A 24,407-nucleotide genomic window follows, 5' to 3' on the forward strand; every position below is an offset into this window, starting at 1 on the left:
GCCCACTTAATTTATTTTTCTGTATCTGTAAACAATAAGATACTATTAAACAGAATTGTCATCATCGTTACGTCATATTAATGTGCGTTCATTTGATCCAATGAGAGTAAATTGCTGAGTGTTGATTTCCTCTTGTTGCTAAATTTTGAAGCCAATTTTAACAGTCAACTATAACTCCCAGTTATATAGTCAGAGATGTCCACGTGGAATTTACTTCATGAACAAATGTGACTCGTAGACATTTCACGTGACATTTAAACCCCACATATTTAGTAAAGGCGGCTTAAAATAACATATATATAGCAAATCTTTGATATGTCTTTTTTTGGGTTCAATAATTTCCTCAACTTGTTGGTTCAATCACAAACACCATGCGTTTGCATTTTTGCTCGCTACTCTTACTCTACTGTATCGTCTTCGTTTCAAGCTTCTTGACGACCGACGCTCTTGCTTGTCTTCCTGACCAGATCCAAGCTCTAATCCAATTCAAGAATGAGTTTGAATCTGACGGCTGCAACCGCAGTGACTACTTAAACGGAGTCCAGTGTGATAACACGACTGGTGCGGTCACGAAGCTTCAGCTCCCAAGTGGTTGCTTCACTGGAACTCTCAAACCAAACAGTAGTCTCTTTGAGTTGCATCAGCTTCGTTACCTTAATCTCTCTCACAACAACTTCACTTCCTCTTCACTCCCTTCTGAATTCAGCAATCTCACCAGATTAGAGGTTTTGTCTCTTGCCTCTAGTAGCTTTACTGGTCAAGTTCCTTCCTCAATTAGTAACCTTATCTTGCTTACCCATTTAAACCTTTCCCATAATGAGCTCACTGGTAGTTTCCCACCTGTAAGAAACCTAACAAAGCTTTCCTTTTTAGACCTTTCTTACAATCAATTCTCAGGAGCCATACCTTTTGATTTACTACCCACTTTGCCTTTCTTGTCTTATCTTGATCTGAAAAAGAATCATCTCACTGGTTCTATTGATGTCCCAAACTCTTCTTCTTCATCTAAGCTAGTTCGTTTGTCCCTTGGGTTTAACCAATTTGAAGGAAAAATCATAGAGCCTATCTCAAAGCTCATAAACCTCAACCATCTTGAACTTGCTTCCCTAAACATAAGTCACCCAATTGACTTACGCGTCTTCGCTCCTCTCAAATCTTTGTTGGTCTTTGATATTCGTCAAAATAGGTTATTACCAGCCAGTTTAAGTTCAGATTCAGAGTTTCCATTGAGCTTAATAAGCTTGATTTTGATCCAGTGCGACATTATCGAGTTTCCAAACATCTTTAAGACCCTTCAAAACTTGGAGCATATAGACATTTCCAACAATCTAATCAAAGGGAAAGTACCTGAGTGGTTTTGGAAGCTTCCTCGTCTTAGCATAGCAAATCTTGTTAACAATTCTTTGACTGGTTTCGAAGGTTCTTCAGAAGTTTTACTTAACTCATCAGTGCAGTTACTAGATTTTGCCTATAACTCCATGACAGGAGCGTTTCCTACTCCACCACTCGGTTCGATCTACTTGTCTGCGTGGAACAATAGTTTCACAGGGAACATACCTCTCTCAATCTGCAACCGAAGCTCTCTCATCGTCCTTGATCTATCCTACAACAAATTCACCGGTCCAATTCCTCAATGTCTGAGTAACTTAAAAGTAGTAAACCTCAGGAAGAACAGCTTGGAAGGAAGTATACCTGACGAGTTCCATAGCGGTGCTAAGACACAGACGCTTGACGTTGGCTATAATCGACTAACCGGGAAGCTTCCAAAATCACTTTTGAATTGCTCCTCTCTGAGGTTTCTGAGTGTTGACAACAACAGAATTGAAGACACGTTTCCTTTCTGGCTGAAGGCGCTACCCAATTTGCATGTCTTGACTCTCCGTTCAAACAGATTCTTCGGCCATCTCTCTCCTCCTGATCGAGGTCCTCTCGCGTTTCCCGAGCTGCGGATACTTGAATTGTCAGATAACAGCTTTACTGGAAGCTTGCCACCAAATTTCTTTGTTAACTGGAAAGCATCATCACCCAAGATAAATGAAGATGGGCGTATTTATATGGGAGACTACAAGAATGCTTATTATATCTATGAAGATACAATGGATTTGCAATACAAAGGTCTATTCATGGAGCAGGGGAAAGTCCTTACTTTCTACAGCACCATTGATTTCTCTGGAAACAAACTTGAAGGACAGATTCCTGAGTCTATTGGTCTGTTGAAGGAATTGATAGCGCTCAACTTATCGAACAACGCCTTCACTGGCCATATTCCTATGTCTTTGGCAAATGTTACGGAGCTCGAGTCACTAGACCTGTCAAGAAATCAACTATCAGGGAATATTCCAAGAGAACTCGGGAGCCTCTCATTTCTGGCGTACATAAGTGTAGCTCATAACCAACTCAAAGGTGAAATACCACAGGGACCACAGTTTAGTGGGCAAGCTGAATCATCATTTGAAGGGAATGTAGGTCTCTGTGGTCTTCCTCTCCAAGGAAGTTGCGTTGCGCCACCAACAAAATATCCCAAGGAAGAAGACGAAGAAGAAGAAGAGGACGAAGTGATTGAGTGGAAAGCAGTGTTTTTCGGGTATTGGCCTGGACTGTTACTTGGATTGGTAATGGCACACGTTATTGCTTCATTCAAGCCGAAGTGGTTTGTCAAGATACTTGGTCCAGCTAAGGGCAAGCAAGTAGATCCAGTTAGATTGTTTATGAATCTGGATTCAAGATGGGACAGTTTTAATAATAAGGATACTGTAGAAGAAGAAGTGATATGAAAATAATAGTATGTGGATATGTTGTTGTTACCTGATGTAAGAAAGAAGTTGACTAGTTTCTGTAACTCTTGGTTCCCTTAATTACGATCTCTCTATTGGATGATAATGTCATGGTAGATTGTTGAGATAGAGGCGCTTATGACATACTGCTTCGGTTCTTCTCTGATTCTTCAAGTAACCCGAGCCGATGATTTGTAATGCACGAAAGCCCGCTGTTTCAACTTCCTGTTAAGACAAACTAGATGAAGTGAACATAAGAGTATAAGATCAATCTCAGACCATACATTGACGAGATCTCTTTTTTCTAAAAGTAAATGTTACCACTTACAACTGATGAAACAAATCAGTTTGATGTGAATTAAAAAAAAAAAAATATCATGAGAGGGCTTACTAAATATAACAATCTTCTTACACTTTGAACTAATATTCTCAGATAACAGAGAAAGAAAGTATGCACAATACAAACAGAGAGCTATCAATGACCCTAAAATATCAATCCAGAGTTGCTTAACCCCTAAACCCTATAATCAAATTGACTATTAACTGATTTCATTTCATGATTGCGTCAAAACTAATTGACCTTGAGAGTTGCTTTTCTTAACTATATCATCAACGTTAGGATCAAAGAAAGAGAATTAGCTAAACCCAAAAATGGAAAGAAAATTTAAAGGAGGATTCGATTACTCTTGCTTATGAAATCACCTGGCATCCACCAAAACGTCGACGAGAGTGAGTGACGGTGATCGCAATAGCTCCGCTGTCGTCGCGTCATAAAATCTCCTTTTCGACTTTACTGAAATAGAATAATCTGGTATATTAAATATGTATTAACGGTTTTAATATAAACCGCAGTGTAGTTTTGGTCTAAATTGGTTAACTTTTTGCTGGTTCAGCTTCTTATTACTTATGTCACACGAATTGTCAAACAAACACAAAAGAGATTTATATTTTCACACTCTCTTTCTCCAAAATTGATATTATCTCCACTAATTCACAAGCTCAAGCATCAACCCTCGCAGTTTTTTTTCTAAAGTTCTTGAGCTTGATTGATAGGGAAACTGATAACGCAAAGAGATGTCTCTGTTTTCAAAGTTTGCAACGTCTTCTTCTCCATTCCATCAACAAATCAACATCAAATCTTATCCTCAAGACGTTAAAGGTTATCAACAATTTAACCAAGTCTTCTCCTACCAACCAACAAACAAAATTTAATGCCATTTCATTGTAAAAAGGTCACAAATTCTTTAAATTAGCACAAGAAAGTTTAATGAGAATATAAAGTCTTCAACAACTATCACTTATTTGCACTAGAAAATTCAAAGAGAATATAAATTCTTCATCTAAAAAGAACACATCATACTCGGCTTCTCCATCTCTTTGCTTAAATAATGTTATTCTTCATAAAAGTTTTCATGAAGACCATACTGTCGGTGCTCTTACTGTTTTTTATCTTTGCTTCAAGCTTCACTCTTGTTGTTGGACTTGCTGGTTGTCGTCCCGATCAGATTCAAGCACTGACACAGTTCAAAAACGAGTTTGATTCCAGCGATTGCAACCAAACTGACTACTTCAATGGAGTCCAGTGCGATAACAAGACCGGTGTGGTCACAAAGCTACAACTCCCAAGTGGCTGCCTTCATGGATCTATGAAGCCTAACAGTAGCCTCTTCGGATTGCAGCATCTTCGTTACCTTAATCTCTCAAATAACAACTTCACCTCTGCTTCGCTCCCTTCTGGATTTGGAAATCTCAACAGATTAGAGGTCTTGTATCTTTCCTCTAATGGCTTTCTAGGTCAAGTTCCTTCCTCATTTAGTAACCTTAGCCAGCTTAACATTTTAGACCTTTCCCATAATGAGCTCACGGGTAGTTTCCCATTTGTACAAAATCTAACCAAACTCTCGATTTTAGTGCTTTCCTATAATCACTTCTCTGGAACCATCCCTTCTTCTCTCCTCACTTTGCCTTTCTTATCATCTCTTGATCTGCGTGAAAACTATCTCACTGGTTCTATTGAAGCTCCTAACTCCTCTACGTCATCTAGGCTTGAGTTCATGTACCTTGGGAATAACCATTTTGAAGGACAAATCCTAGAGCCTATCTCAAAGCTCATCAACCTCAAGCATCTCGACCTCTCTTTCCTAAAAACAAGCTACCCAATTGACTTAAACCTTTTCTCCTCTTTCAAATCTTTGGTGAGGCTTGTTCTTTCCGGTAATAGTTTATTGGCTACTAGTATAACTTCAGATTCCAAGATCCCACTGAACTTGGAGAATTTGGTCTTGTTAAGTTGCGGCCTCATTGAGTTCCCAACCATCTTAAAGAACCTTACGAAATTGGAGCATATAGACCTTTCCAACAATAAAATAAAAGGGAAAGTCCCTGAGTGGTTTTGGAACCTTCCTCGTCTCCGCAGAGTGAATCTTTTTAACAATTTGTTCACCGATTTAGAAGGTTCGGAGGAAGTTTTAGTGAATTCATCGGTGAGGCTTTTAGATTTGGCTTATAACCATTTTAGAGGACCATTTCCTAAACCACCACTCTCTATCAACCTCTTATCTGCATGGAACAATAGTTTCACAGGAAACATACCTCTTGAAACCTGCAACCGAAGCTCTCTTGCTATTCTTGACCTATCCTACAACAACTTAACCGGTCCAATTCCTCGATGTTTGAGTGATTTCCAAGAGTCTCTCATTGTAGTGAACCTCCGGAAGAACAACTTGGAAGGCAGTCTTCCAGATATATTTTCTGATGGTGCCTTGCTTCGGACACTTGACGTTGGCTACAATCAACTAACCGGGAAGCTTCCAAGGTCTCTTCTGAATTGCTCCATGCTAAGGTTTGTAAGTGTAGACCACAACAAAATCAAAGACACATTTCCTTTCTGGCTTAAGGCTTTGCCTGATTTACAAGCACTTACCCTCCGTTCAAACAAATTCCATGGCCCTATATCTCCTCCTGATCGAGGTCCTCTTGCGTTTCCCAAGCTGCGCATACTTGAAATATCAGATAACAACTTTACAGGAAGCTTGCCACCAAATTACTTTGTGAATTGGGAAGCATCATCACTCCAGATGAATGAAGATGGGAGAATCTATATGGGAGACTACAACAATCCTTACTATATCTACGAAGATACAGTGGATTTGCAATACAAAGGTCTATTCATGGAGCAAGGAAAGGTCCTTACTTCCTATGCCACCATTGATTTTTCTGGGAACAAACTTGAAGGACAGATTCCCGAATCCATTGGTCTTTTGAAGGCATTGATTGCACTCAACTTATCAAACAACGCATTCACAGGCCATATTCCTCTGTCTTTGGCAAACGTGACAGAGCTGGAGTCACTAGACCTCTCAAGAAACCAACTCTCAGGGACTATTCCTAATGGACTGAAGACCCTCTCGTTTTTGGCGTACATAAGTGTGGCCCATAACCAACTCATAGGTGAAATTCCACAAGGGACACAAATCACTGGGCAATCTAAATCCTCCTTTGAAGGGAATGCAGGTCTTTGTGGTCTTCCTCTCCAAGGAAGTTGCTTTGCGCCACCAACACCACAGCCAAAGGAAGAAGACGAAGATGAAGAAGTGTTAAACTGGAAAGCAGTGGTTATAGGGTATTGGCCTGGACTGTTACTTGGATTGATAATGGCACACGTTATTGCTTCATTCAAGCCGAAGTGGTTAGTCAAGATAGTTGGTCCGGAGAAGCGCAAGGAAGACAATCCAGTTAGATTGTTTATGACTCTGGATTCAAGATGGGATAGTTTTAATAATAAGAAGAACGTAGAACAAAAAAGTGATATGTAAATGTAGACTATGTAGTATGTGGATATATTGTTACCTGATGTAAGAAAGAGGTTTTGCTAGTTTCTGTAACTTTTGGTTCCCTTAATTAAGATCTCTGTTTGGCTGACAATGTCTTGATGCATGTATTGGTATATTGGTTGAGAAAGAGGCTTATGATATACTGTTTTGGATCTTCTCTAATTCTTGAAATAACTCGAGCTGAACTTTCTTTATAACGCAAGACGTCATCTTCCAGCATCCTGTTAAGATAAAATGGATCAAGTAAACATAAGAGAGTCAGAGACTATATTACCAGTTTCAAGAATTCAGTCTCAAACTAGACATTCATGAGATCCCTCTGTGGAGTGCATATGGCACCCCCCACCAATGATACAAAACAGTTTAATGTGAATAAACAAACTTGTAGCATTAGAGGACTTACCAAATACAACAATCTGCGTCACAGTTTGAACTAATTTTCTCAGATAACAATGAAATAAAGTGTGCGCATGAAAACTCTCGCAAGTGTATTGTCTCTCAATTGTAACTGAAATTATTTCTAACAGATCAAACTCCAATCTCATGAATTCTCATAAAAGGAAACACACCAAGAGAGATCTATTTTCAGATGAGAGCTGAACTTGTAGTGTGCTTTGAAACACAAAAATCAACAAGTAGACAGCCAAAATAATAAAACCCTAAAACATCAATCCGAGAAGCTAAAACCCTAAATTCAATTCAAAAGATTGGTTTCGTTTCATGACTGTAGTCAAAACTAATTTTGGTGTTCTTAACTAAATCAGCATTTGAATATAATTAGCGAACCCCAGAGAAAAGGAAAGAGCATTTGTTCTTGCTAGTGAAAAGACGATAAGATATACGAAAATGAAATCACCTGATGCTCATTGAGTTTGAAAGCCTCCACCAAAACTCGACGAGAGTGACGGTGGTCGCACTCCGCCGTTATCGCGCCATAAAATCTCCTTCTCGACTTGTTTTCATAATAAGAGAGGACTTAAACCAAACAATCCGGTTCATTAAATCATACATATACCGGTTTAATATAAATCGAAATGCAGTCTTGGTCTAAATTGGTTTAGTTTCAAACACATTCATCGTTGTTCATTTATTTTATTTTATTTTATCGAAATTTATTGGTACACCGTACACGAAACATGCAAACAAACATACAGGATCATATAGTCTTACGATTTACGACCCTCCCTTATTGCATCACACACACATATTTACAAACACTCATCATCACCGTCACCGAACAGCGTTTATGCAGAGTCAACTCCATAAAAGAAGAGATCACCAAACCGATCATTGGTTTGAGCTTTCCCACCAAACATCACCAGTCCTTTCTTACCATCAATGGTACCTGTCGTGGACGCAGACCAACCTCTGATACTCGGAGTCTCTTCCTCTTCACCTAACTTATCCAGCTTCTCCCACTTCAACGTCTCTGTATCCAACGCAAAAGTTCCACCACTCAATTGACCCGGACCTTCGTGAGCTTTTGGGTCCATCGCTATCTCACCTCCAAAGACCAAAATGTGTTTCCCAACAACCGCACTAGCGAACACACTCCTAGCGCAAGGCTTCTCACCGAACGTCTCCACTTGTGTCCACTTGTCTTGAGCTGGATCGTAGCAATGAACATCATCTACTTCACATCCGTTGAATCCATACACAACCCATACTTTCCCTTGAACCACTTCGAGCCCGGCTCCTCCTCTTACGCTACACGAACCTCCCGGGGTCGAACACTGCACCCACTTGTGATCAACGATGTTGTAAGCGTCTAGTGTCTTGAGCCGAACCGTAGCACTCACTCCACCGAAAACGTAAACGTTGTTCTCATCTGCGGTCATCGAGTGGAAGCTACGAGGAGTGGGTCCTTGTTCGACCGGAGTTAGCAGTTTCCACTCGTTCTTGGTCGTGTCAAACGAGTAGAAGCCGTTGTATTTGCGTGAAGCGTCTCGGCCTCCAAAGACATAGAGGCTTGATCCAATTGACACCATACGGACGCCTAAGCAAGAGAGGTTTGGAACGTCTCCGGTGGCTGGAGAAATGGACCAAGTCCTGGTCTCGAGGTCAAAAACGTAAAGGTGTTTGTCTATGGGCTGATTTGGTGTGAGCTCACCACCAAATGAGAAAATTTTGTTTCCCACCTGTGCTATGTCATGTGAGCATCTTGGCCCTGGACCCTCTCCTTTTTGCTCCACCTTATAAATAAGTAACACTTGTTAGTTCTATATTCTTAAGAGAATTAGATTTTGATTATTATTGGTAACATGCATCTAAGATATTACTACTACCTTAATCCACTTTCCACGCAATTTGGGAGTGGCCGGCGATGATATATAGGCTCCAAGTGAGTGCAAAACATCGGTAGAACGTCCGTGAAACCCAACGATTTTGCCACCTTGGAGGACAAACTTTGTCCCCGAGACGATTCCAAACGGCGGAGAAGTTTTGCCTTTATAAGTCTTGAAAGTAAGAGTGGAGATGATTTCTTTTGTTGTTACCCCAAAAACTTTCTCATGATAACCTTCCACGTATACGATGTAGTCATCCGGATCAACCTCAAACTGCAAAGAGAATTCTCAATGAAGAAACCAATAAACAAATCTCAACATGCATAGATCGATAGATATATTAGTATACCTCCTCAGCTCCTAGCAAAGTCTTCTTCCCACGTTCATCTCCAACAACCTCTTGAGAACCATTGACATACTCAAACTTGACGAAGGCTATACCATCTTCGCCTTGCCCTACGTATACTTTTCTAACACCGTCGTAAGCACCATCATCCCATACATCTCCTATCTCACCACCCCTTGCTTCCACCTTTTGCACCATCTCTTTTGCTTGCAAGTTGATCAAGTCTTACGAATACAACAAAACATTATACAAACTACAATCAGATAATTAGAAAGAGGGAGGGATATGTGGGGACAGCTTACCTGAGGCTGAGAAAGAAACTAACGATTGTTACATTGATCCCTTTTGGAAAAATTGCATGGGGTATTTATTGACCCCTGGAAGGTAGATGGTCACCGTTTCAGATTTAGAATTTGCCCCAGGAAAACAATACTAGATAAATAATGTAAAGAACTATATATTATAATGAATTAACTAAAATTATCATTTTAAAATGCATAATGTATTTTTTTATAGTATATGTTCTAAGATAATCGTATTGAATAGAAGAGAAAAATTGTAACAAAACAAAATGCACAATATAATTTTGTGTTCATATATGGAATGAAAAAAAATCACTAATAGTAAAACTAGTATTCAAACATAAAATCTGGAAAGTGTGGCAAATGGCCCCTTTATAACTCATGTAAAGACGCGAGGCATCAAAATATCAAGTGTTGCCCATATATATGATTATGAATGATGACTCGATGATGCTATTTGTTGCCGATAAGACACGTCGACGTATTTTGTTTTACATTTGGTCTTTAGATGTCTATCAAGATTCAAGTAGTTCATGTTTTTGGAATATAACATCATTATCAATTACCAAACTCGTATTTTTCACCAGTTTTATACCAATGATTAAAGACTCAGATAGCACAATTAATCAACAAACGTATATGGGTTTGTCGTTATGGTAAGTTTATTTTTTGTAGTTTTGAAAAGTAAGTTTTAGAAGTTTCAAACTGATGTGATTCCAATCCAAGTTATACGTTAGGAATTTCAACTAACGTGGATTCATTTCATGACTTTAGTGGCACCTAGCCTTGACCCACTTAGCCATACTTTTCTTCACTCCCGATCGAATACAAAGACTTCACGGCTATAACTTCTTATAAGTCAATTTGTGCTCCAATTATGCATAACCACGTATCTATATATGCCTATATTTATATCAATCTTGACTCTCGCTTTTCTTTAAACTAAATCATCCTTGTTAAAAAGTTTCCATGAACCATGTCAGGATCACATCTGCGTTTGCGTTTTCTCTCGCTACTATTACTCTGTTGTGTCTCCTCTTCGACTTCAAGCTTATTCACTTTCAGTTATCCCGTTCTTGATCTTGTTGCTTGTCGTTCCCATCAGATTCAAGCCTTTACACAGTTCAAGAACGAGTTTGATACCCATCGTTGCAACCATAGTGACCACTCTAATGGAGTCTGGTGCGATAACTCGACGGGTGTGGTCACGAAGCTACAACTCAACGCTTGTCTCAGTGGAACTCTGAATCCCAACAGTAGCCTATTCTGGTTTCATCAGCTCCGTTTCCTTAATCTCTCTCACAACAACTTCACCTCCACTTCATTCCCTTCCGAGTTTGGTAATCTCAACAAAGTAGAGGTTTTGGATCTTTCCTTTAATAGCTTCACTGGCCAAGTTCCTTCCTCATTTAGTAACCTAAGTCAGCTAACCGAGTTGCACCTTTCCAATAACCAGCTCACTGGTGGTTTCCCACAGGTACAAAATCTAACTAACCTCTCCCATCTAGACTTTGAAAATAATAAATTCTCTGGAACCGTCCCTTCTTCTCTCCTCATGATGCCCTTTTTATCATATCTTAATTTATATGGAAACCATTTCACCGGTTCCATTGAAGTTTCTACCTCATCGAAGCTCGAGATCCTTTACCTTGGGCTTAAACCTTTTGAAGGACAAATCCTAGAGCCTATCTCAAAGCTCATAAACCTAAAGCGTCTTGAACTTTCTTTTCTAAACATAAGCTACCCACTCGACTTAAACCTCTTCTCCTCTCTCAAATCTTTAACATACCTCGATCTTTCCGGTAACAGTATATCTCCGAGAAGTTTAAGGTCAGATTTATACATCCCACTAACCCTTGAGAAGTTGCTATTGGAGCAATGCGGCATCATAGAGTTTCCAAACATCTTAAAGACCCTTCAGAAGTTGGAGTATATAGACATGTCCAACAATAGAATCAATGGTAAAATCCCTGAGTGGTTATGGAGACTTCCTCGCCTAAGATCAATGAGTCTTGCAAATAATTCTTTCAACGGTTTCGAAGGTTCAACAGATGTTTTAGTAAATTCATCAATGGAGATATTATTTATGCATTCAAACAATATTCAAGGGGCACTTCCTAATCTACCACTCTCTATCAAAGCCTTCTCTGCGGGTTATAATAATTTCTCAGGAGAGATACCTCTTTCAATCTGCAACAGAAGCTCTCTTGCTGCTCTTTCTCTACCTTACAACAATTTCACCGGTAAAATTCCTCAATGTCTGAGTAATTTGACGTTTGTGCATCTTCGAAAGAACAATTTGGAAGGAAGTATTCCTGACACATTATGTGCCGGGGACTCTCTTCAGACACTCGACATTGGCTTCAATCTAATATCTGGGACGCTTCCAAGATCTCTCCTAAACTGCTCGTCTCTAGAGTTTCTTAGCGTTGACAACAACAGAATCAAAGACACATTTCCCTTCTGGCTCAAGGCTTTACCAAATTTGCAAGTCCTTATCCTAAGTTCAAACAAATTGTATGGTCCTATAGCTCCTCCTCATCAAAGTCCTCTCGCGTTTCCTGAGTTGCGGATATTTGAGATAGCTGATAATATGTTTACTGGAACCTTGTCACCAAGATACTTTGTGAACTGGAAAACATCATCACTCACGGTGAATGAAGATGGAGATTTATATATGGTATACAAGAATAATGCATTCGGTATAGATTCGTATGTGTATAGGGATACTATAGATATGAAATACAAAGGGTTATCCATGGAGCAACAGATGGTCCTCAACTCCTACAGTGCCATTGATTTTTCTGGGAATAGATTAGAAGGACAGATTCCTAAATCTATTGGTCTCTTGAAGGAACTCATTGCACTCAATTTATCAAACAACGCATTTACATGCCATATTCCTCTGTCTTTGGCCAATGCTACTGAGCTCGAGTCATTAGACCTGTCAAGAAACCAACTCTCTGGGACTATTCCTAATGGACTCAAGACCCTCTCGTTTTTGGCATACATAAATGTATCTCACAATAAACTCAAGGGTGAAAACCACAAGGAACACAGATTATTGGGCAACATAAATCCTCCTTTGAAGGGAATGCAGGGCTTTGTGGTCTTCCTTTGGAGGAAACTTGCTCTGGAAAGAATGCGCCGCCAACACAACAACCTAAGGAAGAAGACGAAGAACAGGAGCAAGTGCTGAACTGGAAAGCAGTGGCAACAGGATATGGGACTGGACTGTTGCTTGGATTAGCTATAGCTCAAGTCATCGCTTCATACAAGCCGGATTGGCTTGTTAAGATAATTGGTTTGTTTCGGTTTTGCTTTTGATCTTTGAATGCATGTCAAGTCGTTGTTGGTCTTGTTATGAAGTAGTTACTTTTATGGTTAATGTTGGAATGATGAATTTTCAATAGTTACATTCATACACGTACATATCTATCTCTTGATGTCATATACAAATATGAAACAGAGGAGTGGGAAAAAGCAGAGGAAAATAGCTCAAAAGCTCCCTGAGAATATCAAAAAGCTTTATTAGACCCAAATATTCTCTTAAAACAAAAATTGCATTTGAAGTATTGTTTATCTTCCTTCACTCACAGAGGAATCATGATGAACACGCCATATGGTCTCCCCAAGAAGGTTTGCTACCGAGATAACTGTAAGTTTAGGAAAATAGTTCTGCTCTGACAATGGAGAATAGTGTTTATCATCACCTCTTGAAACAGTCCGCTCGATATATCAGGAGGGCTGTTTCCGAATAAAGACACAAATGCATAGAAAACTAATAACCATTACTGTTGATTTCTTAACTTTTTTAGTTCCATGGATTCTCTTAATAGAAGATCTTTGAGCTTATGTTGGAAAACCATTATGCAAATGAGAAACTCTCTCAAGTATTGACTTATTGTCTCTCAGTTACAATCGACAACTGAAAACAAATTTTCAGAACAAAACTCTAATTTCATTGATTGCCTAAACAGAAGAAATACACACTGAACTTGAATAACACAAAGCTAAGAGAGATTGTGAAAATCCTTAATACATACATATTCCTCTCACTGTTAGGGTTTGAGTAATGTAATTGAATTAGTGACTACAATACTCTACTTTAAGCAAAAGAATAAGCAACCAACCAACGTTTTCAAGTTACAACCTTTTCAATTCCCTAGTGACATTTTAGCCTTGAGTTTTACGGGACTCTCTGAGTTGTTGCTCTCTGATACTCTCCCTCCAACATTGAAGAAGTTTTGAAGCAGAATTGCATATTTTTCGGTTCTTGTGTTTTGTAAGATGCTCTAGCCTAACCATGAGCTTCCTTGTTTCCATATCTCTTGCGCTGATGGGAAACTCCAAGAGCAGAGTGAGGGTATCTACACACATTGATGTCTCTACTTCAGACGCGAGTATTCCCTTTGCGTTGGCAAAATCAGCAGATTTTTTGGCGATCTCGAACAGTTCCAACGTATCCGTGTCGTTCTTCGTCAAGACAGGACAACTCTTAGGTTTGTCAGATACTTTCACAGGCGGCTGCTTCTTCAACTTGATCAGCCTCGATGTTTCTGGAACAGACTTGGAAAGGCCACGCTTCTTCAAAGTTTGCTTAATCTCTCCCGTTCCAGATCTAGGGGTTTTAGAAAGTTTCAGAGGTAGAGCCGATTGCTTCTTCTCTCTAGTTACTTCACCAGTCTTAGATCTCTCATCGTTGTTCTTCTTCAACACCAAAAACTCAGTCTTTTTCTTAGTCTCTGCCGCAAAATCACGAGATATCTGATGTTCATTCTTCTTCAAATCCGAACATGCTTTAACAACATTAGGTTTATTCAGAGTCAAGTGAAGAGCTTTTTTGCAAGTATAAGCGTCGCCTCTTCCGTTGGAAGAAAGAGTACTCATCCTGGAGGAGTAGAACATACCGTGATCTACCATTCTTATCTAATTAGGGTTTCACTCTCTCAAATTTGGTTATCGAATTATGGAACGAGAGAAGTAGAGTGTCCGATATTATATAGAGAGCGTAAAAAGTGGAGACTTAAACGAAAAAAGGAAATTAAAGGAAGCTTCCTTCAGGTCCACGCAACGAAACAACGTCGGCTGATACTAATTTCCTTTTTTCTTGTCAAGTTCCACGAAGGGTAAATCTGTCAGATCAGGTATTCAACGTTCATGACCAACAAGGGTAGTTTCGTCAAATATAGTATATTTGAAAATTCTCTCTTTTCGTTCTCTCTTAATCTGATCCTCTGTTCTGTAAGAAGAAACAGAGATTATAAAAGCCATGGGACTAATGAAAAAAAACTGTTTGTTTCTGTTCCATGTAACAACGGTGTGTATCAAAAGCTAACACGAAGTACAGCAAGAATTGGTCTGTTTCAACATAAATTTACATAAACCAAAATTACTTTTACAAACAAAAAAAAATAGAGTTAAAAATCCTCAGTTTTTACATTCTGATCCAAATTTACACTGAGATTCCTCCACTGCCTGAAACATCATCTGGAGGACTAATGGTGATCCAAAGCAGCGAGACGGTAATCGACACAAGCCCGGACCAAACATAAACAATCGTTGGAACCTTTCCTCTTCGACCCATCAATCCTTTAGCAAACGGATACATATGAGTCAAGACCCATAAACTAAAGAATATTCCTCCCATTAACTTGCCCCATTGCGGAATCACACTGTATATTGTTCTCGAAGCTCCAATCACTATCGCAACAAGGTTGACTATGATGATTGTAAGCGGCATGATGAATAAGCCTGTCCATTTCACAATGTAAAGATCCGCAAAGATGTCGTCTTCGTCTTCTCCTGAGGCTTTCGATGTCAGGGTGAAGGAGATTTCGATTCCGGCTATAACTTTGAGCAAACCTTGAACGACTGCTGCAAGATGAGCGCTTGTGCCTCCGATTAACCAAAACTGTTCATTTCTCCACCATTCTTCCAGTCCGATTCCCGACCATTTGACCTCGAGGAGTGAGATTAGGGTTAGGGTTACGGTGATGCAGAGAAGGTAGGAGAGGAAGTGGATATCGAGGCTCTGGACGATGAATTTTCCGCTGAAGAGACAGAGAGCAGGGAGGAAGCAATAGACGACCAAGAAGATGGAAGTGAAAGGGTAGATCCCGACATTGAGGTAGGCGACTCGCTGGAGAAACTTGAGCCTTCTGGTGGCGAACATGGCATTGTTCTTGGAGAAAAAGATTTCTACAGAGCCTGTGGCCCAACGGAGAACTTGATGGAGACGGTCAGTGAGATTGATTGGAGCTGTGCCACGGAAAGCATCACGTTTTGTGATGCAGTAAACGGACCGCCAACCACGGTTATGCATACGATAACCTGTCACCACGTCTTCCGTGACCGACCCGTAAATCCATCCGATTCTATCTCCCCATTCAGTATTGTCTTCATACCTGAAAGGCCAAATAAACTCAACATTTTTAACTACATATCCATTTATACTAACAGAGCATATCTCTTTTTTCAAAACGTTACCAGCAAGAAATGACAGCGATGGCTTCAGCCACTGTTGGAGCATCAAGGGGAGGTCGTGGCAGGAGCAAAGCACCAGGTGGTCTTCCGTTTTTAACCGACATGTGATCTGCTAGAGGCCGTCCTTGGTACTCTGCAACTGGAATAGTGTCTGTGAACATGGTCGAATTACCAAACTTTTTGGGCAGACCAAGATCTGGATCATCATTAAGAGGCTGTGTATCAGACTCTAAATCAGACGCTTGGGACGTTTGGGATGCTTGGGACTGAGTCCGGACATGCATAGCTGGAGCCTTTTCCTGACCAAACACGCCTGAGTACTCATTGGCTCGAGGTGGGTTGAATCCATAGAGAGCATACCTTCGGAACATACACCCTGTTCCAACATAGACAGGACCTTGTAACCCATCTAATGCTCTCATGTTACCTGTTTCAGAACCGGAATAATGTTTAAGTTATGGTGGCTTGTAACATAAGCATTACAATTTTGCTGTGTTGCAAATCAATGTAACAACTCACCATCGAAGAAGACAGTATTGTGATTTGCATATCGATCTGATGGGTCGATTCCTTCGAACCGTTGTGGAAACTGAATATAACAGATCCTGTCACCACCTCGGTCCATCATGAAACACATTCCTTCTTTGATAGCTTTGGAGTTGTAGATGTAGTGATCACAGTCCAGATTGAGGATAAACGCGCCATTGGATAATATGGCTGAAGCTCTAACCATACCATTCATAGCGCCGGCTTTCTTGTTGTGGTCAAAACCTGGACGTTTCTCACGCGAGACATAAGCAAACATAGGTACACGAATATCAATCCCTGTGAAATCTAGCGCGCCTTCATTCGGTCCGCCCATCACCGGTTCAAGATCAGGCACTTTGCTCATGATCTACAAAACATTATGTCAAGTTTGACAAGTTTTCATGGTTTTACTTGAAATCAATGAAGTTGATGGTTCATACCTGTAGAATTCCGGCGTGATCTCCTTTTGAATGATCAGGTTTAGGTTCAAACCATGTCCCTGGCCAATGCGTACCATCAGCCATCCACGTTGCTTTTACCACCTCAACCCCATCTGGCGGCAATACACCCCCATTTTTCTCTCGGGCAATTCGCTTCTCCTTGAGCTCTTCTCTCATGTTGAACTGTTCAGCTCTTTTCTTGATTTGTTCTGGAAGACCATTGATCCTGACCTTGAATTCGTCATACTCACGCTTGATCCAACGACGATCTTTGACGAAATCTTGCCTTTTCTTGTTTTTTGTTGGGTCCTTTTTAATGCTAAAGTAACTATCCGGGTTCCGTGGCTCTATATCATGTTTTCTGCAAAATGGCACCCAATACTGCAAACAAAATTCAAAACCATTTAGATTTTTGCCACCATCTAATAGACTAGTTAAGATACAGAGGGAGAGAAAGCGGAAATGAAACCTCAGCAAAACGAACAGCTTCAGCCATAGCTTCAAAGGTGAGAATTGCACCACCATCGTCAGAAATGTAAGCAGAAAGCTTCTCAATTGGATAATCCACAGCAAGGATCGAGAGAAGGGTGTTTGCAGTGACTAAAGGCGGTTCCTTCTCAGGGTCAGCCGTGGAAACGAACACATCAACACCGGGAAGATCAGAGCGACCAGTGGGATTTGACGGAGAGGGCTGCTCAAACTTGTCATGCAAGGCAGCAAGGTCAGTAGCTCTATTTATAGGGTTTAGCTTCGGAAGAATGTCAAGAATCCAAGAGAAAGCGAACCAAATCTCGCAGACTATCGATAGTCCCCATAACCACATTGCATCCTCATTAGGGTTCGTAATACGCCACCAAAGGAAGAAGAAGACTATCACAAGACGAATCACGATTAATAACCTGAAACAAGGGGACTAATTGTAAGATTTTGATGTTCTGTAATAGACATCAATAAAAGAAGCAGAAAATCTTGAGGGGTTTTAAAATGTGAAAACAAACAATCACCTGTAGGGACTAAGAATTTTGGCCGGGATCTGAACTTTCCTCGTGAGAGGTTTCCATGGCTTGTCTAAGAAATCGGACTTGCTAACGCCACCATCATAGGTATCATCCTCTTCTGACCAAAACGCGTTTCCAATACCGTATTTTCCTTTAGATTCAAACAACCACCTGTTATGATCAAAATCTCCCGTCTGGCTCCTCAACAACATTGATTTGTTATTTGATTTCATGACAGACAATCTCCTCTCCAGCTTATTCCCCATCTTGGGCCCGTCTCCTCCTCCTCCACCTCGGTTAGCATCACCTTTAGACTCCGAGGTGGAGCCAGAGGAGCCAGCAGGTTGGTTGTCAGGTGTTGGAGGCATGAGGACGGTGTAGTTGATGTAATCATTTTGGCCGGAGTAATCACCAGAGACGTCCATGTCATCGTCACGGGAGAGGCTAACAATGCGACCACTGGACGTCCGGCGACCAAACTTGACAGCTTGTGGAGGCCGGCTTAAGGAAGAAGATTGTGAATTTAAGGTCTTCTTGGGTGGACTTGAAGCCATTACAATTATGGAATTATCTTGTTTTGGGTCGTTTGGTTTCTTCAGAGAGAAACTGAACCCATTTTTTTTTATTTTTTTTTGACAAACCTGATTTAGGAAAAGAGGAAAATAAGAAAACAGAGGAATGAGTTTGGAAGGAAATGTAAAAGCTTTAGAATTTCAACGGTTAATAGATCCTTTTCTATTATAAGGAAAACTTAAAACTGAAATCTTTTGAGTTCTGAAATCTCCTTTCTTTGTGCTTTGCCTCTCTCTATCTCAATGAAGGTTGCTTATCAATGGTTAAAAGATTGTGTATAACATTGTGAGAAAACTAGATAGATCAAATCATCGAAAATGATAACAAAGATACACATAAAAACACTCTCTCTAATACAATATCAGACTCTAAAGCTAGAAACCAAGGGTTTAGCTTTACCAAATTTCCCTAATTTAACAAGCATTGAATTTCACATAGGAGGGGAATCAGAAACAATACCAAAGCAGGTCACAGGTGCATTTGGATTACTCATCTCTGTCTGTTTCCTTAACAATGCATCGCAGTCGCAGCTATCCATCGGTTAGACGCCAAATCACCTCCAGTCCAGAAGCCTTCGGACCGGCGTCGGAGGTGTCTCCGCAGGTCGTTTCGATTTCAGTAGTCGAGAACTTGAGCGCGTCGTCTTCAACATGGCTAGCCGACTAATCGTTTAGAAGAATCGAAATCAGACGAATCGTTTCCGTAATTAGGGAAGCAGAAGAGAAAGGTTCGAGCGAGGTGATGTGGCAGCAACGAAAGAAACGAACTAACCGGAGACTCTGCTGAAGGACGAAAAAAAAAAAAAGACTCTGCTGAACCGGTCAGACCAAACAGACTCGTCTCCAATCTAGGCTATGTTACACCGTTATCACCATCACTGCAAATTCGCAACTAGAGCCTTCATTAAGACATCAACAGACCAGAGCAATTTGTAAGTTGCCAATTACATATTTAAATCTCGTCACAGTATTGGTTCGCAAGAATCAGTGTCAGTACCAGTAATAGCAAAAACATTCATACATATATATGGCCTATACAAAACCAATTTCAAAGAAGAAAGGACATACATATATGTATAATATTTATGTACAACCTAAGTAGAAAGGACATAGCAGAAATTAGAAATTAGAAACCACAAAAAGAAAGCAGCACAACGAACTGAATGAAGATATTCTCAGAGATCTTGGGAAGCACAGAGCGCAGTCGATAACGCCGGGAAGAAATGTTCCAGACTTATTTACCGCAGTTGAATCCCCCACAAACCGAGAGGATGATGATGAGAATCAAGGCAATGATAATTGCAAGGACAATGAGTTTTATCTTCATGTTCTGAAACCACTTCTTCCTTTTCATTTGAGTTCTTTTTATATAGAAAGCTTGCGGCTGTGACTGTGACAGTTTCGAGTTCAATTAAAAGTTGGAAACCCAAGACAACATTAGTAAGAGAGAACTGGCAACTCAAGCATATCTATGTGTATGGAACTTAGAACCATATGCCTAAGAGAACTAACCTCTGAACTACCCAGCATCTCACATATCACACCACGGGCAAGAACCTGCAAATGAATGTGTTCCACAATGTAAAAACGGTCAGCATACATGCCTATACAACCCAGAACTGGACATTCCCCTCATCAATTTAAAGGTTAAGGAACCAAAAGATCATGACACTTAACTCATACGAGCTTAACTCTACTGGAAATAGATTAAAACATAAAATTATACCATTAACAGAAAAAAGGGTCAGAATCGAACCTTCTCAATGTTTTCCATCATTAAACTTTTAACTTCAGACACTTGAGCTTTAGCTTTAGCAAGGTTGCTAATCTCATCAGGATGATCCATGCAATACTGCATGTGCTCTTTCAGATTCGACCTTTAGAGCAGCCAAAAAGGAGTCTGTCATTGACATGAATAATACAAACTTCTCAATACCAATCATATAGATCAAAAAACACATACCCAAATTCTTTATTCAAGCTATTTGCTTGATCAGTTGCAGCCTTTTCACCACCATATCTCTTATAAAAATCCTCCTTCACGCGTTCCAAGAAAGCCATAGGAATCTCCCTCCCAGCAGAATCAACTGCAACAACACAATAGGCTGCACAAACATATCCCTCATAAGAAACTTAAAAAATATAATAAAGAGTCCATATGATATGGACCATATCCAACGTCATCAAAACCCAACTAAGTTTAATTAAAACAGAGCAATATAATAAACACAATACACCAATGCAATTTACTCGAGCGATATATATCCACAAATTTCCCAAACAACTCTCATTTGAAAAACCAGCCAAATTCATGAAAACAAAAGCTACACGCAAAGAAGCCAAGAATCATAGATTCATAATAAGAATTGCATAGATGCTTAAATAGATCCACCAAACATATCACTGATTATAGATCTAACATCAATTAATTATCAAACCCAATACATAACTATTCCTGAAATTATACCAAACGGTAAACACATAAGAACTCGACTCAGATAAGTCATAGAGATATACCAAACATAAGAACTCGATTCTCAAATGCTCAATTAGGTAAAAAGAAATCTAATCCAAACAATGAATAAATCGACTAATCGAAAACACAATCACAAACACATCACGAGCAATATTTTGACTCACTGAATCCATTTTCGACGAGGTCGTTGAACGTATGACCATCGCAGTTGTAGGTAAACTTGTTGTTCGAGGAAGGAAGATTCTCAAGGTACTGAGCAGCGACAGATGTGAAATTGCCTTTGAAATCTGTGAACTCGACGAGGATTACGGTGCCGCGAGCGATGAAACTGTAGAACAACGATTGTTGCGCCATTATTTTGGTTCCTTAAAAAACGACGCGAATCTAATTCGATCTTACGGGACCGATATTAGAGATTTATATCGGCGAGCACGAAAGCTTTAGAGATCTAGAAAACTTGACGCTGAAACGCGTAGAGAATCGAAGACTAAGCCAAGTAAAACCACTGACCAAGACAACACGTTTGTCCGAACTTGCATTTGTTCTTACATGCTGCACCACAGTTTTAGTCGACAGGAAGTGGCTGATTTGCCGCAATAAGGAGATCACTTTCATTTCCTGCAAATACACATAACCGCGACATCAGCCGGAGGTGGCTCCGCAAGTCGCCTCGATTTCAGCAGTCGAAATCTTGAGCTCAGCATGGCAATCAATTCGAAGAAATTCCAAAATCTCAGAAAATCAGGCGAATGTTTCCGAAATTAGGGAAGCAGAGGAGAAAGCGTTTGAGCAAACCCTTAATGAACTAACCGGAGACTCTGGTGAATCGGTCAGACGAAACCGTGTTAATTACATATTCATCTCCATTTAATATTAACCGGCTGTGGACTATGCTTATACCTCACTGCAATCCGCAACTAGAGTCTCATCAACAGACCAAAGAAATTAGTAAATTGCCAAGAACAAGTATCGTCCAAATATTGGTTTGCAAGAATTAGTGTCAGTACCAGCAATAGCAACATTGCAGATTGTCGAACATGCATACATATATGTATAATATATATAGCCTATACAAAACAAATTTCAAGAAGTACAATCTAAGAAGAAACATATAGTATGAGAATATAGAAATCACAAAAACAAAAACAAAACAAAAAGGTAGCACAACGAACTGAATGAAGATATTCTCAGAGATCTTGGGAAGCACAGAGCGCAGTCGATAACGCCGGGAAGAAATGTTCCAGACTTATTTACCGCAGTTGAATCCCCCACAAATTGAGAGGATGATGATGAGAATCAAGGCAATGATAATTGCAAGGACAATGAGCTTTATCTTCATGTTCTGAAACCACATCTTTCTTCTCATTTGAGTTCCTTGTGTTCTAAAATCTTGCGCCTGTGATAAAGTCGAGTTCAAATTTAAAGTTAGAAACCCAAGAAACAACAATCAGTAAGAGAAAGCTGCAAACTCTTGCATGTCTCTGTGTGGGTCTATTGACTTTGAACCATTTAGAAAACAAACCTGTGAGCGAAGGTTTTCTGTTTTGTCAACCAAAAGCTCAATCTTCTCACCACGGTCAAGAACCTGCAAACGAATGCATAAACGAGTTAACAACAGAATATGTCTTCACAACCGAGAATAAAACATTCCTCTCTACAGTTTATGCTTTACGAATCATAAGATCCTGGTACTAAAGTCATACAAGCTGAACTCTGTTCGAAAAGGTTTACAACATAAAACTATATCGATAAAAAGAAAAAAGGGTCAGAATCAAACCTTCTCAATGTTTTCCATCATAACACCTTTAACTTCAGACACTTGAGCTTTAACCTTAGCAAGCTTGCTAATCTCATCAGGATGATCCATGCAATACTGCATATGCTCTTTCAGTTTCGACCTTTAGAGAAGCCAAAAAGAAGTCCATCAATAACTATGCCCATGAATCATAGACCCTTTTCAATACCAATCAAAGAGATCAAAAAACACATACCCAAATTCTTTATTCAAGCTGTTTGCTTGAGCAGTTGCAGCCTTTCCACCACCATATCTCTTGTTGAAATCCTCCTTAACTCGTTCCAAGAAAGCCATAGGAATCTGCCTCCCAGCAGAATCAACTGCAACAACACAATAGGCTGCACAAACGAAAACAAAACCGGTCCATTTTAAACTCTATATTAAGAGATAAAGCAATAGATTCATCAATATATCGCTGATAAGAAAGTTAACACTATCATAAAGAGACCATATCCGCCATCAACATCACCCAAAACCCAATTAGGTTTAGTAAAACAGAGTTACATAAAGAACACAATACACTAATGCCAAAAACTTCATGATATCGAAAGCTACACGCAAATAAGCAAAGAATCAATAGATCCAGAACAAAAATTGCAAATATTCATTGATAGATCCACCAAAAATATCACTGATTACCATAGATCTAACATCAATTAATTATCAACGCCAATACATAATTATTACTGGAAACTATACCAAACATAAGAACTCGATTCATATTTCTCAATTAGGCAAAAAATCTAATTCAAACAATGGATAAATCAAAACACAAACAAGCTACGCTTACAGATCGAGCAATATTTTGACTCACTGAATCCATTTTCGACGAGGTAATTGAACGTGTGACCATCGCAGTTGTAGGTAAACTTGTTGTTAGAAGAAGGAAGCTTCTGAAGGCACTGAGCAGCGATTGATGTGAAATTGCCTTTGAAATCTGTGAACTCAACGAGGATAACGGTACCACGAGCGACGAAACTGTAGATCAACGATTGTTGCGCCATTTTTTTTACTCAAAAACGACGCGAATCCGATTTTACGGGACCGATCTCAGAGATTTATATTGGCGAGCACGAAGGCTTTAGAGATCTAGAAGACTTGACGCTGAAACGCGTAGAGAATCGAGGACTAAAAGAGAATACGGTGAAAAAGAAAAGTGTAGGAGAAATCTTAACGTAGTTGAAGAAGAAAAATCAAACCCTTGAGTTTTAGAGGGCAAAAAAGTTATATTTCAGAAAGATTTATGCAGATTGTGCAAATTGAAACAATCTTGAACTTGAGGACCTAAAAGCAAATTCAAATAATCAACTTGTGGGGTTTTAAAAAGTTGGTGATGTTGGTGTAATGGTATTTTGTTATTTGATAGTTTCAACGTATTTTTATCAGCGAAAATGAATTTGGATAAGCTAGTTTGAACTTTGACCTTTGAATAATTGGTTCCTATATTATCTAAATCTACTATTAAAATTTAAAACTTAAAAGTCATCAAAGATTATTACATGTGGTTGGATAATAATTTTATAAATTGTCTTTTTTGGGGTATTTGTAGAAAATTTGGCATATTTGGGGTTT

The 24,407-nt window shown here is 39.6% G+C and overlaps 8 protein-coding genes and 1 long non-coding RNA gene across 23 annotated transcripts; 3 read left to right on the forward strand and 6 right to left on the reverse strand.

Annotated features, from left to right (window-relative positions):
* Window positions 1-154: 154 nt before the first annotated feature.
* On the reverse strand, window positions 155-3,741 carry AT2G33051. Of its 9 annotated transcripts, NR_140706.1 has the most exons (6): window positions 3,459-3,635; window positions 2,806-2,999; window positions 2,376-2,714; window positions 2,147-2,309; window positions 1,693-2,008; window positions 191-1,603 (listed from the first exon to the last, which is right to left on the reverse strand). It is a non-coding gene; the product is annotated as an other RNA (long non-coding RNA). The 9 variants fall into 9 exon arrangements; NR_140707.1 differs by having other exon boundaries at window positions 1,693-1,943; window positions 2,147-2,714; NR_140699.1 differs by lacking the exon at window positions 3,459-3,635 and having other exon boundaries at window positions 155-1,598; window positions 2,413-2,999.
* RLP26 (receptor like protein 26) lies at window positions 230-2,900 on the forward strand (the record flags this gene model as incomplete). Its single annotated transcript, NM_128865.2, has 1 exon — window positions 372-2,900. The coding sequence occupies one exon, from the start codon at window positions 372-374 to the stop codon at window positions 2,772-2,774; it is 2,403 nt and encodes an 800-aa protein (NP_180864.1). The 3' UTR covers window positions 2,775-2,900.
* A 243-nt stretch (window positions 3,742-3,984) lies between the features above and the next one.
* RLP27 (receptor like protein 27) lies at window positions 3,985-6,763 on the forward strand. Its single transcript, NM_128866.4, has one exon. It carries the CDS (start codon window positions 4,163-4,165, stop codon window positions 6,587-6,589), a length of 2,427 nt encoding a protein of 808 aa, NP_180865.2. The 5' UTR covers window positions 3,985-4,162; the 3' UTR covers window positions 6,590-6,763.
* Window positions 6,764-6,783: 20 nt separating this feature from the next.
* On the reverse strand, window positions 6,784-9,666 carry NSP2 (nitrile specifier protein 2). Of its 3 annotated transcripts, none has more exons than NM_001202734.1 (4): window positions 9,242-9,666; window positions 8,887-9,165; window positions 7,464-8,799; window positions 6,784-6,828 (listed from the first exon to the last, which is right to left on the reverse strand). In NM_001202734.1, the coding sequence occupies exons 1-3, from the start codon at window positions 9,434-9,436 to the stop codon at window positions 7,852-7,854; spliced, it is 1,422 nt and encodes a 473-aa protein (NP_001189663.1). In that variant the 5' UTR covers window positions 9,437-9,666; the 3' UTR covers window positions 6,784-6,828; window positions 7,464-7,851. The 3 variants fall into 3 exon arrangements, with proteins under 3 accessions (NP_001189663.1, NP_001031468.1, NP_180866.1); NM_001036391.1 differs by lacking the exon at window positions 6,784-6,828 and having other exon boundaries at window positions 7,689-8,799; window positions 8,893-9,165; window positions 9,242-9,462; window positions 9,541-9,571; NM_128867.3 differs by lacking the exon at window positions 6,784-6,828 and having other exon boundaries at window positions 7,692-8,799; window positions 8,893-9,165; window positions 9,242-9,576.
* An 833-nt stretch (window positions 9,667-10,499) lies between these two features.
* On the forward strand, window positions 10,500-12,935 carry RLP28 (receptor like protein 28). The gene has a single exon (NM_128868.2). It carries the CDS (start codon window positions 10,517-10,519, stop codon window positions 12,737-12,739), a length of 2,223 nt encoding a protein of 740 aa, NP_180867.1. The 5' UTR covers window positions 10,500-10,516; the 3' UTR covers window positions 12,740-12,935.
* A 781-nt stretch (window positions 12,936-13,716) lies between these two features.
* On the reverse strand, window positions 13,717-14,463 carry AT2G33090 (Transcription elongation factor (TFIIS) family protein; the record flags this gene model as incomplete). The annotated part of the gene is made up of 1 exon (NM_128869.1): window positions 13,717-14,463. The coding sequence occupies one exon, from the start codon at window positions 14,461-14,463 to the stop codon at window positions 13,717-13,719; it is 747 nt and encodes a 248-aa protein (NP_180868.1).
* A 357-nt stretch (window positions 14,464-14,820) lies between these two features.
* On the reverse strand, window positions 14,821-19,046 carry CSLD1 (cellulose synthase-like D1). 2 transcript variants are annotated; one of them, NM_001336422.1, is made up of 7 exons: window positions 19,025-19,046; window positions 17,999-18,633; window positions 17,464-17,893; window positions 16,995-17,375; window positions 16,546-16,921; window positions 16,030-16,453; window positions 14,821-15,947 (listed from the first exon to the last, which is right to left on the reverse strand). In NM_001336422.1, the coding sequence occupies exons 2-7, from the start codon at window positions 18,544-18,546 to the stop codon at window positions 14,996-14,998; spliced, it is 3,111 nt and encodes a 1,036-aa protein (NP_001324935.1). In that variant the 5' UTR covers window positions 18,547-18,633; window positions 19,025-19,046; the 3' UTR covers window positions 14,821-14,995. The 2 variants fall into 2 exon arrangements, with proteins under 2 accessions (NP_001324935.1, NP_180869.1); NM_128870.4 differs by lacking the exon at window positions 19,025-19,046 and having other exon boundaries at window positions 17,999-18,659.
* A 469-nt stretch (window positions 19,047-19,515) lies between these two features.
* VAMP723 (vesicle-associated membrane protein 723) lies at window positions 19,516-21,891 on the reverse strand. 2 transcript variants are annotated; one of them, NM_179870.4, is made up of 5 exons: window positions 21,205-21,891; window positions 20,528-20,669; window positions 20,321-20,441; window positions 20,077-20,121; window positions 19,540-19,954 (listed from the first exon to the last, which is right to left on the reverse strand). In NM_179870.4, exons 1-5 carry the CDS (start codon window positions 21,392-21,394, stop codon window positions 19,799-19,801), a joined length of 654 nt encoding a protein of 217 aa, NP_850201.1. In that variant the 5' UTR covers window positions 21,395-21,891; the 3' UTR covers window positions 19,540-19,798. The 2 variants fall into 2 exon arrangements, with proteins under 2 accessions (NP_001323822.1, NP_850201.1); NM_001336423.1 differs by having other exon boundaries at window positions 19,516-20,121.
* Window positions 21,892-21,901: 10 nt separating this feature from the next.
* SAR1 (synaptobrevin-related protein 1) lies at window positions 21,902-24,197 on the reverse strand. Of its 3 annotated transcripts, none has more exons than NM_128872.3 (5): window positions 23,650-24,197; window positions 23,032-23,173; window positions 22,818-22,938; window positions 22,563-22,625; window positions 21,902-22,436 (listed from the first exon to the last, which is right to left on the reverse strand). In NM_128872.3, exons 1-5 carry the CDS (start codon window positions 23,837-23,839, stop codon window positions 22,287-22,289), a joined length of 666 nt encoding a protein of 221 aa, NP_180871.1. In that variant the 5' UTR covers window positions 23,840-24,197; the 3' UTR covers window positions 21,902-22,286. The 3 variants fall into 3 exon arrangements, with proteins under 3 accessions (NP_180871.1, NP_001189664.1, NP_001031469.1); NM_001202735.1 differs by having other exon boundaries at window positions 21,961-22,436; window positions 22,818-22,871; window positions 23,084-23,173; window positions 23,626-24,046; NM_001036392.1 differs by having other exon boundaries at window positions 21,961-22,436; window positions 23,626-24,045.
* Between the last annotated feature and the right edge of the window lie 210 nt (window positions 24,198-24,407).

Source organism: Arabidopsis thaliana, chromosome 2, assembly GCF_000001735.4.
Source record: "Arabidopsis thaliana chromosome 2, partial sequence".
NCBI classification, from domain to species: domain Eukaryota; kingdom Viridiplantae; phylum Streptophyta; class Magnoliopsida; order Brassicales; family Brassicaceae; genus Arabidopsis; species Arabidopsis thaliana.